The sequence below is a fragment of the Macaca mulatta genome, chromosome 3 (genome assembly GCF_049350105.2).
Source record: "Macaca mulatta isolate MMU2019108-1 chromosome 3, T2T-MMU8v2.0, whole genome shotgun sequence".
NCBI classification, from domain to species: domain Eukaryota; kingdom Metazoa; phylum Chordata; class Mammalia; order Primates; family Cercopithecidae; genus Macaca; species Macaca mulatta.
The window spans coordinates 188,020,563-188,037,506 of record NC_133408.1 but is presented as its reverse complement, the minus strand read 5'-3'; the positions used below and the strand labels follow the sequence as shown (position 1 = coordinate 188,037,506).

The 16,944-nt window shown below is 43.9% G+C and overlaps 1 protein-coding gene across 1 annotated transcript in view; it reads right to left on the bottom strand.

The window, feature by feature from the left end:
* Nucleotides 1–16,944, bottom strand: part of CNTNAP2 (contactin associated protein 2) — a 2,249,322-nt gene that overhangs the window by 185,077 nt on the left and 2,047,301 nt on the right. The window contains exons 19-20 of the mRNA XM_001094652.5: nucleotides 12,073–12,309; nucleotides 308–441 (exon numbers count right to left, since the gene is read on the bottom strand). Of these exons, the coding sequence (XP_001094652.1) occupies nucleotides 308–441; nucleotides 12,073–12,309 (371 nt within the window). The remainder of the gene's footprint in view (nucleotides 1–307; nucleotides 442–12,072; nucleotides 12,310–16,944) is intronic.

Sequence of the window (16,944 nt, the reverse complement as noted above, 5' to 3'; positions counted from 1 at the left end):
GATGGTGCGATGGATAAAAGCAGTAAACTGATAGATACGTGGGTCTAGAACTGGGAAAACCAGAAAGACTATATGGAATAAACATTCATTCTATTTCCCCCTAAAAATATGTCATCAACTTCATTGTTGTCTTTCCTTGTCAGAATTCTATATATTTCTACTTCACTAGTTATGCACTTGTAGGAGAAAGTGTAAAAAGCATCTCTTCCACTTCTGTCCCCTCAAAACGAAACCAATGGCCAAGCATTACAGGGACAGGGACCATAATGTGATGTTATATGTAATTTATATGTACACGTATGTATACCTTGAGAATGATGGTCTTCTCGTGGCGGGTGATGTTGACACTGTGCGGCTGTCCATTGGCCATGTTCCTGTGGTCTACGTCAATATTGTATGGCTCTCGGGTGCCACCCAGGTTGTATCGAATCTGTAAGCTTCCTATAGAAGAAAAAAGAAAGAAGCTCAGTAATTTGTTTGCCCTAAATTTCATTTTAATATCACATCCCCCCACCCCTGCTCTTTCTCTTCTCTTCTCTTCTCTTCTCTTCTCTTCTCTTCTCTTCTCTTCTCTTTTCTTTTCTTTTCTTTTCTTTTTGACAGTCTTTCTCTTGCCCACGCTGGAGTGCAATGGTGCGATCTTGGCTCACTGCAACCTCTGTCTCCCAGGTTCAAGCAATTCTCCTGCCTCAGCTTCCTGAGTAGTTAGGATTACAGGCACCTGTCACCACAACTGGCTAATTTTTGTATTTTCAGTAGAGACAGGGTTTCACCATGCTGGACAGGCTGGTCTCGAACTCCCAACCTCAGGCTATCCGCCCGCCTCAGCCTCCCAATATGCTGGGATTACAGGTGTGAGCCACCGCGACCGGTGGCTCAATTTCTGATAAACTTTCACCCCTCCCTTGACATCCACAGATAATATTCAAGATTTGAATTTGGATTCACGAGCTCAGAGGCCTACTGACCCATATTGGCTGACAGCACCAGGCTCGCCCATATTTACAATCTGCCCTCAGTGAACTTCAGTGACCGTCGTCTCAAAGTTGAAGATGCAAATGGTTTCAATGATCCAGGCTGGGATTGTGCCTGGACACAAAGAATGAGAGCATATACAATATAGGACTGCAGGGAGGAGACGTCTGCAGGCTCCACGAAATACTATGTGAAATAAAAAAACAAATGCAGAGTGCAGGGATGTTCTCAGCCCATCAGCAAAGTGTGACATTGGGCATATAAAAGAATCATGAGCATACAACTTTAAAAATAAACATAGTTTTTTAAAAAAGTTTTATTTATTTATTTATTTATTTATTTATTTATTTATTTATTTAAGATAGAGTCTCGCTCTGTCACCCAGGCTGGAGTACAGTGGCGCGATCTTGGCTCACTGCAAGCTCTGCCTCCCAGGTTCATGCCATTCTCCTGCCTCAGCCTCCCGAGTAGCTGGGACTACAGGCATGAGCCACCACACCCAGCTAATTTTTTTTTTTGTATTTTTAGTAGAGACGGTGTTTCACCGTGTTAGCCAGGATAGTCTCGACCTCCTGACCTCATGATCTGCCTGCCTTGGCCTCCCAAAGTGCTGGGATTACAGGTGTGAGCCACCGTGCCCAGTGAAACATAGTTTTTAAAGATGAGATTTTGGGTGGCCTCATTGAGACCAAGTAATACATTTTATTTTAGGTTACAGACTAACCAAATGCAAATCAAAGGGAAAGATGGCTTTCCCAGGTCCCCTGAGTCCCTTTTTGCCCTCAGTGATAGCTCACTTTGCCTCAACAGCATATTCTTTTTTTCCTCCTTGCTTCTTCCCAATAATAAAAAGAATTCAAAATGACTAATATGACAATGTAGATTCTGCTTTTAGTTAATCTGCAAGCATAAATGTTGTATCTTAGGTATGAGTTTTAAAGACATCAATATTTTATCTCATTTGTTACTCAAATTGGAATTTTCATGTTGACATCTCAGAGCTTAAAAATGGAGCCAGCAATCTAGCAAGAATTTGACTAGTTGTAAATCACCCGATGGATTATTTGTCACCTTTCATTTGCTTTTTAGGGGCACAAAACTGATATTCTGATTTTTAAGTTACAAAATAAAACATGCTAATTAAAACATAGAAAGTAAACAGAAAGAAAAAAAATAAAAGAAAGTCACCTGAAATCCACCACCCAAAGATAATTTTTCTAAACATCTTGGGAGTATCTGCTTTCAGACTTTTCTCATGCACACACACACACACACACACACACACACACACACACATACACACACACAGTACTCTTCCTTATTTAGGCATTTTAACATTACACTTGCCATGTTCTTGGATTTCAAAGGAACATTTGTTAGAATAATCAAGAGCTAATCACATTTCCTATTTCTGTTTTCTAAATGAAATTCAACAAACCTTCACTATTTCTGAGTTTTACCTTAGTGTGTCATCCTAGACTCCTTTGCCTCTGGCATTTAAACTAAGCACCGTGGATTGGATTTTCGTCTCCTAAATCTATCTAAATTCCCCCACTCTTTTCCACTTCGGTAACCACAGGCTCTGTGCTGGCACCCGCGGTGCCCTTGTGTGAATTCCAGAGGGAGCCTGCTCCCTGGCTGAGGCAGCTCCACACAGAGCTCCTGGTTCATCCTCACACGTGCTTTACCTGCACCATCTTCGGCCTGGATTGCAGAAGATGGTGGGTCTTAGTCAGCCTCCTCTTTAAAAATGACTGCTCTTGACCTCATTTCACTCTCAAATGAGGCCTCTCTTCCTTTGCTTTTCTTTGCTCCGAATCCCATGGAAAGAGATGGGTACACTCGCTGCCTCCAAACCCATCTCAATTTTAGCACGAGCCCTCTGTCTCACTTCTGCCTTCCCTGCTCCATGGTCTCTTGCTGGGCCCATGACCCCTGGGGAAGTAGAGGCAATGGTCCCTCTCAGGCCTCATCTTCATTCGGTACAGAGTTCATTCACCTCCTGGATGCACCTGGCCTCCAGCACGCCCTCTTTTGGTTTTCCTTCTCTACCTGTTTTTTCCCTCATTTTGGGGCACTTTACTCTTGCAGTCCCCAAAGACAGCCCTGAAGCATAGTCTCTTTTGTATTCATGCCTGTTTCCATGGTGATCCTGTTACTGAAGGCAAATCCCTAAGGGTCTGCAGCAAACTTGATCCTTGCCTCCTCCCAGGAAAGAATGCGGCTTGAGGGGCAGAAGTAGGTTTAAGGCAGAGGGAGAGACTGCGGCAAGTTTTAGAACAGGAGTGAAAGTTTATTAAAAAGTTTTAGAAAGGAAGTACACTTGGAAGAGGGCCAAGCGGGCGACTTGAGAGATCCAAGTGCCCTGTTTGGCCCTTGATTTGGGGTTTTATACATTGGCATAGTTCTGGGGTTTGGTTTCTTCTCCCCTGATTCTTCCCTTGGGGCGGGCTGTCTGCCTGCGCAGTGGCCTGCAAGCACGTGGGAGGGGCTGCGTGCACAGGTGTTTACTGAAGGGGTGCGCATGCTCATTTGAGGCGTCTTTCCTTTTCTAGTTGAGTGTTCCTAGAGGAAGATCATATACCCATTAAACTCCACCATTTTGCCTCTTAGTGTGCATGCTTGGGCCCGCTCGCCCAACTCCCAAGATCTTACTGGGAAGCTGCTGCTCACCAGCTCCAGATGTTTTCTCTCTATTGAGAAACTGTCGTTCCTTGGTGCCAGCTGCAGCCAATTATCATTTTAGAGAGAAGACAGTTTAGCAACTGCCTGACCATCACCCAGTGGTTGTCTCACATTCTTGGTGGTTGGCAGGAGGGAGCACCCTCTTCTGCCCTGCTCGTGTCTAACTACCTACTTCAACAATCCTATCCCATGTAGGACCTTTGAATAAGGTGTAAGCCCATCAGACACCAAATTCGTACCCCAGTCAGACTTCTCTCTTGAACTCCAGACTCTTTTCACAAACCGTCTACTTGATATTTCCCTCAGATATCTTATTGGCAACCCCAAACACAACATATGCAACACAGCATTGATCTTTTTCTGCAAAAGTATTCCATTGCAGTTTTCCGCATTTCGGTTAATTGCCAATTCATCCTTCCAGTTATTCTTGCCAAAAGTCTTGACTGTCCTCTTTCTCCTATATGATATGTGTCATCTGATGGTGTCATCTGATGGCAAGTCTTCTTGGCTTGATCTTCAAAACATGCTCTGATCTTACCAGTTGTCACCATTTCCATCTCTACCCCCTGGACCAAGCCACCAGCGTCTTTTGCTGGGATTATACTAGCTTTTGTCCTACTCCAACCTTCCCTGATCTCAACTGGGCCTCTGACCCTGAGAGACACAGGGGCCTCACCACACGGTGGTCAGAGTGATCCTCTGCTCAAAATCCCCGTGGCTCCCCGTCTCACTCAGAGTAAAAATCAAAGTTCCAGCAATGGCTCACCAGGCTCTATGTGATCTCCTCATTATTGCTGACCTAACCTCCTTTTACTCTCCTCCTTGCTCACTCCTCACCATCCACATTGGCTTCCTGTTCCTACCCCAGGGCCTTTGCAGTCACTGGTTCTTCTGTTCAGAATGCTCATTCCCCAGGTCTCTGCATGGCTATGCCCTCATGCCTTTAGGTCTTTGCTCTCATGTCCTCTTCTCAGTGATCATTTCTGTGACCTCCTCGTTAAAGTGGAATTTACCCTCTCCTTTCCCATAGCCAGGCACTCCCTTTTCTGCCTCATATTTTCCCCATAACAGTTTTTGCACACAACAGACTATAGATTGTACCAATTTGTTTATTGTCTGCCTTCTCCTATTCAAAGGTAAGCTCCATGACAGCAAGCATTTTTGTTTCTTTTATTTATGACTATTCCCAATGTCTAGAATAGTGCCTGATGCACAGTAGGAGTGGAATAAATATTTGTTGAATAAACAAGGGAATGGTCTCTGATATGCTTTGGCTGTGTTCCTACTCAAATGTCATCTTAAATTGTAGTTCCCATAATCCTCATGTGTCGTGGGAGGGACCCAGTGGGAAGTAACTGAATCATGAGGGCAGTTACCTCTGTGCTGTTCTCATGATAGTGACTGAGTTGTGATGAGGTGGGATGGTTTTACAAGGGGCTTTCCCTCCTTTGCTCTGCACTTCTCCCTACTGCCGCCATGTGAAGAAGGATGCGTTTGCTTCCCCTTCCACCATTACTGTAAGTTTCCTGAGGCCTCCCCAGCCATGGGGAACTGCGAGTCAATGAAAACTCTTTCCTTTGTAAATTACACAGTCTCAGGTATTTCTTCATAGCAGTGTGAGAACGGACGAATACAATCTCCCTGCTTCTATACCTTCTTCTTCCCCGTGTTTTCAAAATGTGTAACTGATTATTTTATAGGGTCATTTAAGATCCTTCAAAGCCTTCCAATTCTTTACAGAATGAAGATGTACTTTCCAAATAGAGGTTGCAATGCCCTGTCTGATGTGCGTTCCTCTTCCTACTTTATTTTCAAATCATGCCACTCACTCTCTCACTTTTTACATTCAAGCTACCATGAACTTCTCTTATTCCCTGGAAAATATGATCTCCTCCGACCTTAGGGCCTTTGAATATGCTGCTCCTACTTCTTGAGCTGCTTCTCTCTCCACCCCTCAGTGTTTACTCTGTTTTTCCTTTACCCAATAGCATTAAGATAATCAATTGTTTGGGAGTGAAGGAGATAATCAGGCAGTTGTTTGGCAACACGCAGAAAAAACAAGTTGTCTTAGGTTTTTACTCTCTGCCTTATTTCTGGTGCTCTGACATCATATCATCCAGCCAGTTTTCTTAAATATACAACTGTCTTGATTCATCTCTTATTCATTTTTCAGCACACATGTATTTAGTTTCCTGTGCAAAGCACATTTTTTTAAGGTCTGAAAATAGGCTTCTGCCTGGTTACAAGTGTAGACTCCACTTATAATACATAAAGCCATGCCCATCCCCTCGCATGGGTCAGGCAATATGAGTGTCACTCTGAGGATACAAACACACAGAGGCCTAGAGGTTGGAGGAACCAGCAATTATGCAACACGCTGGACATTTCCCTCTCTGCTGTCATTTTGTCACTGGTCCCTTTATGTTCCTCAGCTCTATTAAAATCAGCATTGTTTTCTTTTTTTTTTCTTTTCTGTCCTTCTTGGCCTTTGTAAATATGATTTTAAATTATTATAACTGCTTCACTTAATGGCAGCGGAAATTATTTGCTTTGAGAAAGAAAGATGAGTTGGAACTTTAAATTTATATATAAATTATATGTAAATATATATATATAAACTATAGTGACTATCTATGTGACTATCTATAAACAGTAATGGTGATATTCTTGAATAATCAAATTTAAATGATGTATTTATTCCTTTCAGATAATAGCAGAAGAGGACCATTAAATGATGGTAGGAAGAATGCTAGTATTTTTCCATTAAAATAAAATATTATTCAAATGCTGAGGTGCTTCACTTCCGTGTCTTATGTTCATCTCCCAAGTGAATTAAAGCAGTTATAAGGGACTGCTCTTTTATTGGCTGCAGCAAATAACATGCTTAACAGATTTATTCTCTCCTGGTCATCATCATTATCATCAGCACACACTTACAGGGTACCTATCGTAGGCAGGAGATGTAGTGCTGGGAGCTTTTCATCTCTCTGGGAAGACAGGGGATATTTATAACAGAGACAGATAACAATACAGTACATTAAATGCCAAACAAATGACATTGAAAGTAAGTGGAATAGGAGTTTAAAGCAAGGAGAAGTCATCAAAAGGAGGTGGGACTTGATCTCAGCCTAGAATGAAAGGCAGGCGTCTGGCCAGAGAGGAAGTTGGGGCATTTCTAGGTAAGGGAGCATTGTGAGCATAAGGTCAGGGGCACATATGACCACAGAGTGCTTGAGGGGTGATGAGCTTCTCAAAAACAAAGAGTAGGGGGTGCTGAATATGTGTTAGAATGTAGATTGAATCTGTGGACCTGGGAAATAATAACTGTTGACCCGTGTATATTGTCATCTGCGTTTCACAATACTCTTGTGAGGGAGACACTATTTTATGGATGACCAAATGGAGGCATGGAGCTGCCAATTGACTGCCCAAGACAACTCACAAAAGGCAAAGCCGACCTCAAACCTAACGGTCCAGCTCTACAGGCCAAGCTCTCACCCATGAGGTTGGTGGGTCTCGAACTTGAAAGTTTGTGGGACTGGGGAATCTCTCCTGGTTTTGTTGGAATGGGGCACCACTGAGTGTTTAATAAGGACATTATACAAGATCCCTTTTAAATAATATCCCTATGCTATGGTGTAAACATCCCCTCCAAAACTCAGGTTGAAACTTAATCCCTAATGTGGGTATATTGAGAGGTGAGCCCTTTAAGAGTTGACTGGATCATGAGGGCTCTGTCCTCATGAATGAATTGATCCATTCATAGATTCATGGGTTAATGGGTTAATGGGTTAATGCATTAATAGGTTTTCATGGCAGTGGGACTGTCTATAAGAAGAGAAAGAGAGGCCTGAGCTGGCGTGCTTAGCCTCACCATGTCATGCCCTGCGCTGTCTCAGAACTGCAGAGAGTTCTCACCAGCAATAAGGCCCTCATCAGATTTGGCCATTTGATCTCGGACATCTTAGCCTCTGTAACTATAAGAAATAAGTTCTTTTTCTTTATGAATTACCCAGTTTCAGATATTCTGTTATAAGCAACAGAAAATAAGACGCCATATAAAGGAAAGCAATGCTGGCTGTGGTCAAAATGGGTGAGGGGGAGAGTCTGGAAGCAGAGAGATGGATTGGGAGAGAATTTCCCAGCCAACGAGCTGAAGCCCACTGCTGTCCCGCAGATAGGTGATGGGGTAACAGGAGCAAGGCTCCCCTCAGACCGTGGCAGACCTGCAAAAGGGGATGGCAGCTGGAGTCATTGGGCAGTTGGCCTCCAAAACATGACCTCATCCATTTACCCAGGTACCATTCAAATATAATAATTTTCTATGGACACCATGATGTGAACAATATTAGTAATTAAAAGATATTTGCCTGAGAGAGTAGTGGTGGGGAGGAAAAGGCCATCATGAGTTCGATCCACAGGACTTGTTTGCCTGGGTGACCCACAAGAGCAGGGAAGGATGGAGCACTGGTGAGGGACACTGAGCCTGGGAATGCAAGTGTCTGAGGGCAGTGGTGGTGCTGGGGGCAGCTGGCTCTGGAGAACAGTGAGCAGAGCTTTCAATATGTGAAATGTGAGTGATGCCAGGGTGTTTAGTAGACTTTCTAGTAGCTTTTTCCCGATATTTTGGCGTAGACCTTACTGATGTGTTTTCCTAATGATTTCCTTTTTTTCTAACTTTAAACTTCAATTAATAAAAACATGTTGTATTTGAAGGGTGAAAAAGCTGCATTTTCACCAGCAGTTTCAGGATGGGCTTGCAATAGTGAGACAGAACCCACCCAGCTTTGCTTTCCAAGCACACTGAGAGTTCCAGAGATGCCTGTGCTAGAGAGTGGGGCCGGTGGGGAGCTCAGGGCCCGGAACCAGACATCCAGACTGAGAAACCCCAGCCTGGCCCAACATCCTCTGAATGTGCCAGTCACTCAGCCTCCATGTACTCACATGTTGCCATCTGTAGAAAGGCAACAACAACAGTATCGACTTCATAGAGTTGTGTAGCTCATGGGAATTAATGCATGGCAACATTCAGGATGGCTTTGGGCACAAAGTGAGCTTCACTGAACGGTGGCCATTAATATGGAATCCATTGATCAAAGCCCTTGCAGACAATGAAAGACCTCACACAGGCATGAGGGCACAGCAGCAGTGGGTGTGTAGCAGTGGGCATGTGAGGTAGTGAATACAGTTGAGGGCCAAATTTTAGTGTGGCAATGACTTGAGGAGCAGACAATACAGCGTGCGTGGGAATGTGTTCATCAACTTCTTGACAGTCTCCAGGTGAGAGCCCTCCTCCTGGGGAGGGACCTGAGAAGAAACCCAAGGTTCTTATCTGCCCAGTCGGAGGCTGGCCCATGCGGGTAGTGAGCATCGGTGGATAAAAAATCTATCGACCCTGACCCAGGAGAAATAAACTGATGAACTCCTGAAGAGCAGGGGCTCCATACTTGTCTCTCTTTTATCCTCACTTTCTGATTTTATTTACTATTTTCATCTTTCTGAATAAAGCATTTGACATTCATACAAAAGTATTGCTCAGGAGAAAAAAAAATCATCCACAATCCAACCAGATACTTTTGTGTTCACGTTATTGCTTTTTTTTCTATCCATATATTTTTTACGGAGCTAATATTTCACATTCAAGGCTGGATCTTGTTTTTGTTTTCTTGGTTTAACATAATATCACATAAAATGTCTCCATGTCATTAATCACTGTTCATAAATATTTTAATAGATACATAATATTCCATAAAATGGTGACTCCCTCTTTTACTATTTTACTAAAGTTGAACTTCCAAGTTCTTTTCAATTTTTATTTTCATAGTTAACATTAGGATGAACATCTTCAGGATGAATCTTTGACTTTTGGCTTATTTCTTTAGGAATAATTTCAGAAGGGGAAAATCCTAGGGAACATACTTTTTCCTCCATCTTTTTAAGCAACAGTGCATTTCCCAGAGAGGGAGTTTAATTTACTGTTTTTTAAAACTCAAGCTGAATTACGTTACTAATAACAGTTCTGGCTCCCATGGAAAAAATCTTGATCTTCCTTTTTTCTTGTTTTAAAATTATTTTATTTTAGAGACAGGTTCTTGCTCTGTCATCCAGGCTGGAGTACAGTGGTGTGATCATAGCTCACTGCAGCCTTGCACTTCTGGGCTCCAGCGACTTCTGGGCTCCAGTGATCCTCCCCCATCAGCCTCCTGAGCAGCTAGGACCACAGGTGTACATCACCATGCCCAGTTAATCTTAAAATTATTTTTGGTAGAGATGGAGTCTTGCTATGTTGCCCAGGCTAGGCTTGAACTACCGACTTCAAGCAATGCTCCTTCCTCAGCCTTTTGAGTAGCTGCGACCACAAGTGTGCACCTCTATGCCCAGTTAAATTTTAAATTATTTTTGGTAGAAACAGTGTCTTGCTATGTTGCCTAGGCTGATCTTGAACTACCAGTCACAAGCAATCCTCCTGCCTCAGCCTTCCATAGTGCTGGGATTACAGGCACAAGCCACAGTGCCCATTCAAAACTCTTGCTCTTTAAGATGCCATAACAGTGGAATAATCACTGAAGGGCAGGAAAAGATGGGCAGTGGGAGAGAAAGCCTCCACATTTTCAGCTCTAATGGGAAGTGAGTTAGAGAGATTTGTTCCTGCATGCTCTTAAAATATTTTTATTCATTAAAAAAGTGATCTTAGGGCAGGGCGTGGTGGCTCACGCCTGTAATTCCAGCACTTTGGGAGGCCAAGGCGGGCAGATCACGAGGTCAAGAGAGCCTTGGTCAACATGGTGAAACCCTGTCTTTACTAAAAATAAAAAAAATTATCCAGGCGTGGTGGCGCGTACCTGTAATCCCAGCTACTCAGGAGGTTGAGGCAGGAGAACTGCTTGAACTCAGGAGGCAGAGGTTGCAGTGAGCCGAGATTGTGCCACTGCACTCCAGCCTGGCGCCAGAGCAAGACGCCATGTCAAAAAATAAATAAATAGATAAATAAAAGTGATCTTAGAACTTTAAGCGTGTATGAATTCATTTTCAGAGAGGAAGTGGACTTCTCAAGTTCAGCAGGTTTGTACACTCCAGGGTTTCTTAGATGTCTCTCAGAGGTCACTGCTGAAGGGTCACAAGCCCATTTGCATATTCTCCTCAGGCTGCCAATTTTAGATGCACTGAGATCCTCTCTGGCTTCATGTATGTTTGATGACCAAGATGGCCCAGGATATTACAAGTAAAAATCCACCCCTGGGCTGGGCATGGTGGCTCATGCCTGTCATCCCAGCAGTTTGGCCAAGGCAGGAGGATCTCTTGAGTCTAGGAGTTCAAGACCAGACCTGGCAACATAGTGAGACCCCCATCTTTACAAATAATTTAAAAAATTAGCTGGGAGTGGTGGTGTGTGCCTGTGGTCCTGGCTACTTGGGAGGCTAAGGTGGGAGGATCACTTGAGCCTGAGAGGTTAGGGTTGCAGTGAGCTGTGATCCTGCTACTGCACTCGAGCCTGGACAACAAAGCAAGACCCTGTTTCAAAAAAAAAATTAAAATTAAAAATGCCCTCCTGCTTTAAGGAACCTTTACGACAGGGATATATTTTGTGAATTTGAAGTTCTGAGAGGACTGGGAATGAAAACATTTCTGATTTTCTATTCCGATTGAAAGTTCAAACATTCTGTAACAACCTACTGGCATACTATCATAAATCAGGATAAAATTAATTCATGTAAAATTAATTTTACTCATTCAAAGCCCATCTCTGTTTAGCACATTTAGTGAATGTATTTATTTTTTATTAGTCTTTCTTATTAGTCTTTTTTTTTCTTTTGAGACAGGGTCTCACTCTGTTGCCTAGCCTGGAGCGCAGTGGCACCATCATGGCTCACTACAGCCTCGACACCCTGGGCTCAAGTGATCCTCCCACCTCGGCCTCCTGAGTAGCTGGGACTACAGGCATGCACCATCACACCCAGCTAATTTTTGTATTTTTTGTAGAGATGGGGTTTTGCCATATTGGCCAGCTGGTAGCAAATTCCTGAGCTCAAGTGATCCACCCACCTTGGCCTCCCGAAGTGCTGGGATTACAGGCATGAGCCACAGTGTCCAGCCGAATGTGTTTATTTAGTAGGAAGAAAAAATAATCATCACACACACAAACCTATCTCCGATTCATGAAAAAGCGTTCTTGTAAAGAATCCAACATGCCTCATCAACGTTATTACTCTAACACCTTGCTCCAACTCACCCAGCTGGCAAGCTGTTTTCCTGATATTCATGGAGAGAAATGGGGTTCAAAGAAGTTATGTGACTTGCTCAGCAAGGCCCATGGGGAATAAAGAACAAACCAAGAACAATCTATAGACTCTTGCTAGAACATTCTGTCTGCCGAAATGTTAAATGGCAGAGGCTGGGTATCCTCGACCTTACCGGTGGGTTTGACGAGGACTGCCAAGAAGTCTGTGGTGAAGGAGCTGATGTAGAGGAGAATGCAGGGCGCTTTGGTGGTGCTGAAGCTGAAACGGATCTCCTCCTGGGCCAGGTCTGGGTGGGAGTTCTGCTGGTCGGGAGAGTTCTCTACTCTGCTGCCGGAGTCTCTGGCGTTGATTGCTGGTGCCTGGAAGTTATATCGTAGCCACATCCCTTCTTCAAAAAATGCACCAACATCTATTATAAAGGAGAGAGAGAATTGAAAAATGAGGAGAGGTCTGATGCGGACACCCTACGATGACCTCTCCAGCAGCTCATAGAGTGCAGGCACTGGCTCCAGGAAGGGCATCTGACTGAGTTCTATGGACAAAGGTGTTATTGCATCAACACAAATACTCTTATCAAAAAAAAAAAAAAAAAAAAAAGCATGTAACAAAGTATGATGTATTATTCTGTTCCCATGCTGCTAATAAAGACATACCACAGACTGGCTGATTTATAAAGAAAAACAGGTTTAATGGACTCACAGCTCCATGTGGCTGGGGAGGCCTCACAATCATGGTGGAAAGCAAAGGAGGAGCAAAGTCATGTCTTACATGGTGGCAGACAAGAGAGAGAGCACATGTGCAGGGGAACTCCCATTTATAAAACCATCAGATCTTGTGAGACTTATTCATCATCATAAGAACAGCACAGGAAAGACCTCCTCTTGTGATTAAATTACCTCCCACCAGGTTCCTCCCACAACATGTGGGGATTATGGTAACTACAATTTGAAATTTGGGTGGGGACAGAGCCAAACCATATCATATGGAAATCTATACAATTAAAAAGAAAGTAAAATTTAAGAAACTTACATTATACCAGAAAAAAATTACACGTACTAAGACAAAAAATTTACATACCCTGAAAAAAAGTTCATGTACTCAGACCACGGCACTAATTGTCAGGTTGAAGAGATATGCCAAAAATAAATCCCTTGTACAAGGAACCCATAGGGGAATCCTCTTTGAGACAGAATTTGCTTGGATATTCACACAGGAAAGCCTTTGATAAACCCTAGGTCCCTAGAGGCTTTGTGTATAGGGTTTACAATCACATGTCTTGAAGTTAGAGAGAACTGGGTTCAAACTTGGCTCTACCACTAAATAGCTGTATGACTTCAGGAGAAGTTACTTAACAAATTTTTCTAGGCCTCAGTATTTCATCTATAAAGTGGAGAGTGATCACTACTCAATAAATAGTATCTATTGTTATTATTATTGAGAAATTAGAAGAAAGAAACCCTTCCTGCATCAGCCTTTTCCTAGAGCCTGAGCAGCGCTTACTGGATATTAGGCACTTCACGGCCAGCAAGCTCCTGTTGCCGGTCTCCCTGCTGTTTGCTCAGCAATGTTCTAAATCACCCCTGACTTACTGTGAAGGGTTGTGCCACCTTAGGGCTCCTGTGGTCTTCATGGTTTCTGTTTCACGGCCTTCTACGAGGGCCTTGCTGAAAGCATTTCTTACACTCCATCGCCCATGCAACCGTTAATCTCACAACACTTGACATCCCACTAAATTAACACTATGCAGAATATATTTTGCAAAATTGCTCTACGTTAAAATTAATGGGAGAGGACAGTTTTTAATAGGAGTCTTCCATCTGAGAATTTTGATGTTTGTTCTTGTTAAAGAGGTCGGCACAGAGCAGTGAAGTCCGACGCCTGGGGGTATATCTTGCCCTTGTCTGTAGCAGCTGTGTTAACTTGGGTCAATGTCTTGAAACTCTCTCAGCCTCAGTTTCATCTCTAAAAAATGGGACCTCATAGGTGGTTGCGAGGATTAAATAAACTGTATAACACATAGCTTAGTGCCTGGAATATATAAGTGCTCAGGAAAGATTAGTGAACCATTATTACAAAGACAGGTTACCACTGTATATTGAGGGTGACACCTCCTGTCCTCCACCTCACATCACCACACACATGTGTGAAAGTTGTCAGAATCAAAATGAAGTCATTAATTAAAAAAAAAAAAAAAAAAAAAAAAAAAGGCCCTGAGAAATGGAGCTGGGGAAGGCCATGAATAAATGCCTGATCACAAGAACTATCACAAAGACTCTGCAAAAAGCACAACATTGCACAAACACCATTGCAACTTTACAAAACAAAACACAAAAAACACAAAACACTTCTACAGGAACATCTGCCCAGAATTTGCCTGTCCAATCTTGGACTAGTGTCACCCTTGTCATTGAGCTTTGTAGCCAAGGATAATTATTTTAAAACAATTATGTAATCCTCCTCCTTTTTTCCTTTAAAAACCTGTGTCTTCACCTACCTGAATATGCACATAGTTAACTATGGCATGCATATTCCCATTGCAATGCTTTATTTCCAAATAAATATCTTATATTTCAGAGATCCTCTCTCTCTTAATTACGTTGACACATACAATCCACCATGGCACTGTTACAGAGTCCTTTGCTTCTGACCAAGTTGTAAGGAAAAGACTTAACTGTAGCTTTTCAACTATATGCTGTGCAATTTTCCTCCTGGTCCTCTTACCCCCAAAACTTTTGTAGGTGGGGTAGTTGTCAAAATGATTGGGATACCAATGAAATTTAGTGGGCACAGGCAAGGACAGCAGCGTGTCCTGCAATGTGTGGGGCTGTCTTATGCAATTAAGAATTTTCTTGGGCCGGGCATGGTGGCTCGCACCTGTAATCCCAGCACTTTGGGAGCTCGAGGCTGGCGGATCACGAGACCAGGAGATCGAGACCATTCTGGCCAACGTAGTGAAACCCCATCTCTACTAAAAATACAAAAATTAGCCAAGCATAGTGGTAGGTGCCTGTAGTCCTAGCTACTTGGGAGGCTGAGGCAGGAGAATTGCTTGAACCCGGGAGGTGGAGGTTGTAGTGAGCCGAGACCACGCCACTGCATTCCAGCCTGGCAACAGAGAGAGACTCCGTCTCCAAAAAAGAAAAGAAAAAAAAAAATTAGAATTCTCCTGCTCCACATGCCAAAAGCATCCTTCTTGGAACACATAGGACTGAACAGCTACTTAATCCATGCTCATTGCTGCCTGACTTACGGAAGTGTGAAGACGAACAAAATACAGTCACTTCCCGTGAGGAGATTTCCATCTAGCAGTGGTTGTGGGAGGAGACGCATCAACACTGTGAGTACAATACAGTGAATGTTATGGCGGTTTATTTAGCAGCTGTGTGATGAGAACCCCATCTCACTACCTAAATGTCCTGAGTTAGCTTTCAGCAAACATCTATTGAGCACCGACTGCACCCTGGGCACGATGCTGGGTGCTGACAACTCTTGCTCTGAAGGAGCTCCAGACCTGGAGGAGGATTCGGATAAATAGATTATTAGAATGCAGAGCGGTAAGTGCAGGATCAGGTAGACACAGGGCCCCCTGGAACACAGGGGTGGTGGAAGACTTGCTGTGGGAAAAGACATCTAAGCTGGGACCCAGGGAGCCGGAGGTGGGTAGCCAAGTACAGGTGGCGGGGATGAAGAGCAGCTTTCTAGCTGAAGGCACAGTGTGTTGGCAGTGAGAGGGTCTGAGGTCCGAGGCATCATGCCGCCTGGACAAAATTCACGTGCTTCTTTTATGGAATCAGTCATTCATTTGAGAGCCCCGAGGCTCCCACCACATTTCAGCTGGGTGTTGGGGATCGAGCGAGGAAGGCACAGGTGACCCCTGCCCTCAGTAGTTCAGAGTCTGGTGGGACAGATGGACACTCTTAGGACCAGCTTCTGTAAACGTGTCTAACAGAGGACAGGGGAGGGAGGAGAAATCAGGAAGGGCGGGTGGGGTGGGCCGCCTGGAGCAAACACACTGTGCAATTCAGTTTGCCACAGAGAGAGCTTCTGCCAGAGAATGTGGGGGTCATTACCTGAGAACAGACTGGCGCGGGTGAGAAGAGATGGACCTGGGACTTGGAGGGAGGGTGGGAGGCAGGCTAGAGATGGAGGCTGGGAGATTCAAACAAATCAGAGCGAGGCAGGCAGGATGATGGGCGGGAGGAGACGCGCATACGAGGCACTTGAAACGCAAGACTGAGGAGCACAGAACTTGGCCTAGGGAGGGAAGGGTCCGGGCAGCAGAGACCCCAGCACCTGAGTGACAGGTGCAGTGTGCCACCGGCAAGAACCTCAGCTTCCACATGCCAGCCTCTCTCCAGTTACTCCATCCCGGAGCCAGAACTGGAGTCAGAGAGCATGGAGAGCTGAGACTGTCACATCATTTCTGGGACCACTTTCCTGGGAGCCTATTAAAATGCTGGTCCCCAGGCCTAGTCCCAGAATTTAGCTCAGAGGTTCTGGAGAAGCAGCACTTTTTGCAGGTTCCCAAGGGATACTTATGCGCACAAGGGTGTGAGATGTTTGGGGTGGAAGCTGAGGCGGGATAATGTACCTGATGGGGCACGAAGCTGAGTGGTCCCCGCCTGGGTGAGACATGATGAGTGTATCAGCTGCCCTGGAGACAGCCATTCCAAGGCAGATCATGGAGGGAGATTCAGAAATCTAGAGATTTTAGATAAACAACCCAAAAATATGCCTCAGAGAATACTTTGGCTGTATTTTAGAGACATCATTAAAAGCTTTATGGATTTATGTCAGTTTTGTAGGAAGGGATATACCATGTTTAAAAGTGTTATTCTGAAACCACATCATAAACCAACTGTTAAACCAAGGCCTGGGAGTGATGTGAGTCCTCTAAGGCTCCAAGTGGCAGATTTACAGCTGCCGTTTCATTGTTTCACATCTCTTTAAGAAAATGCCAAATCAGGGTACTGTAATATCTTTTAGAAAGCAATTCTCTCATCTCTTCTGAATGAATAACTGAAAATAACTCTCTTTTAACAAG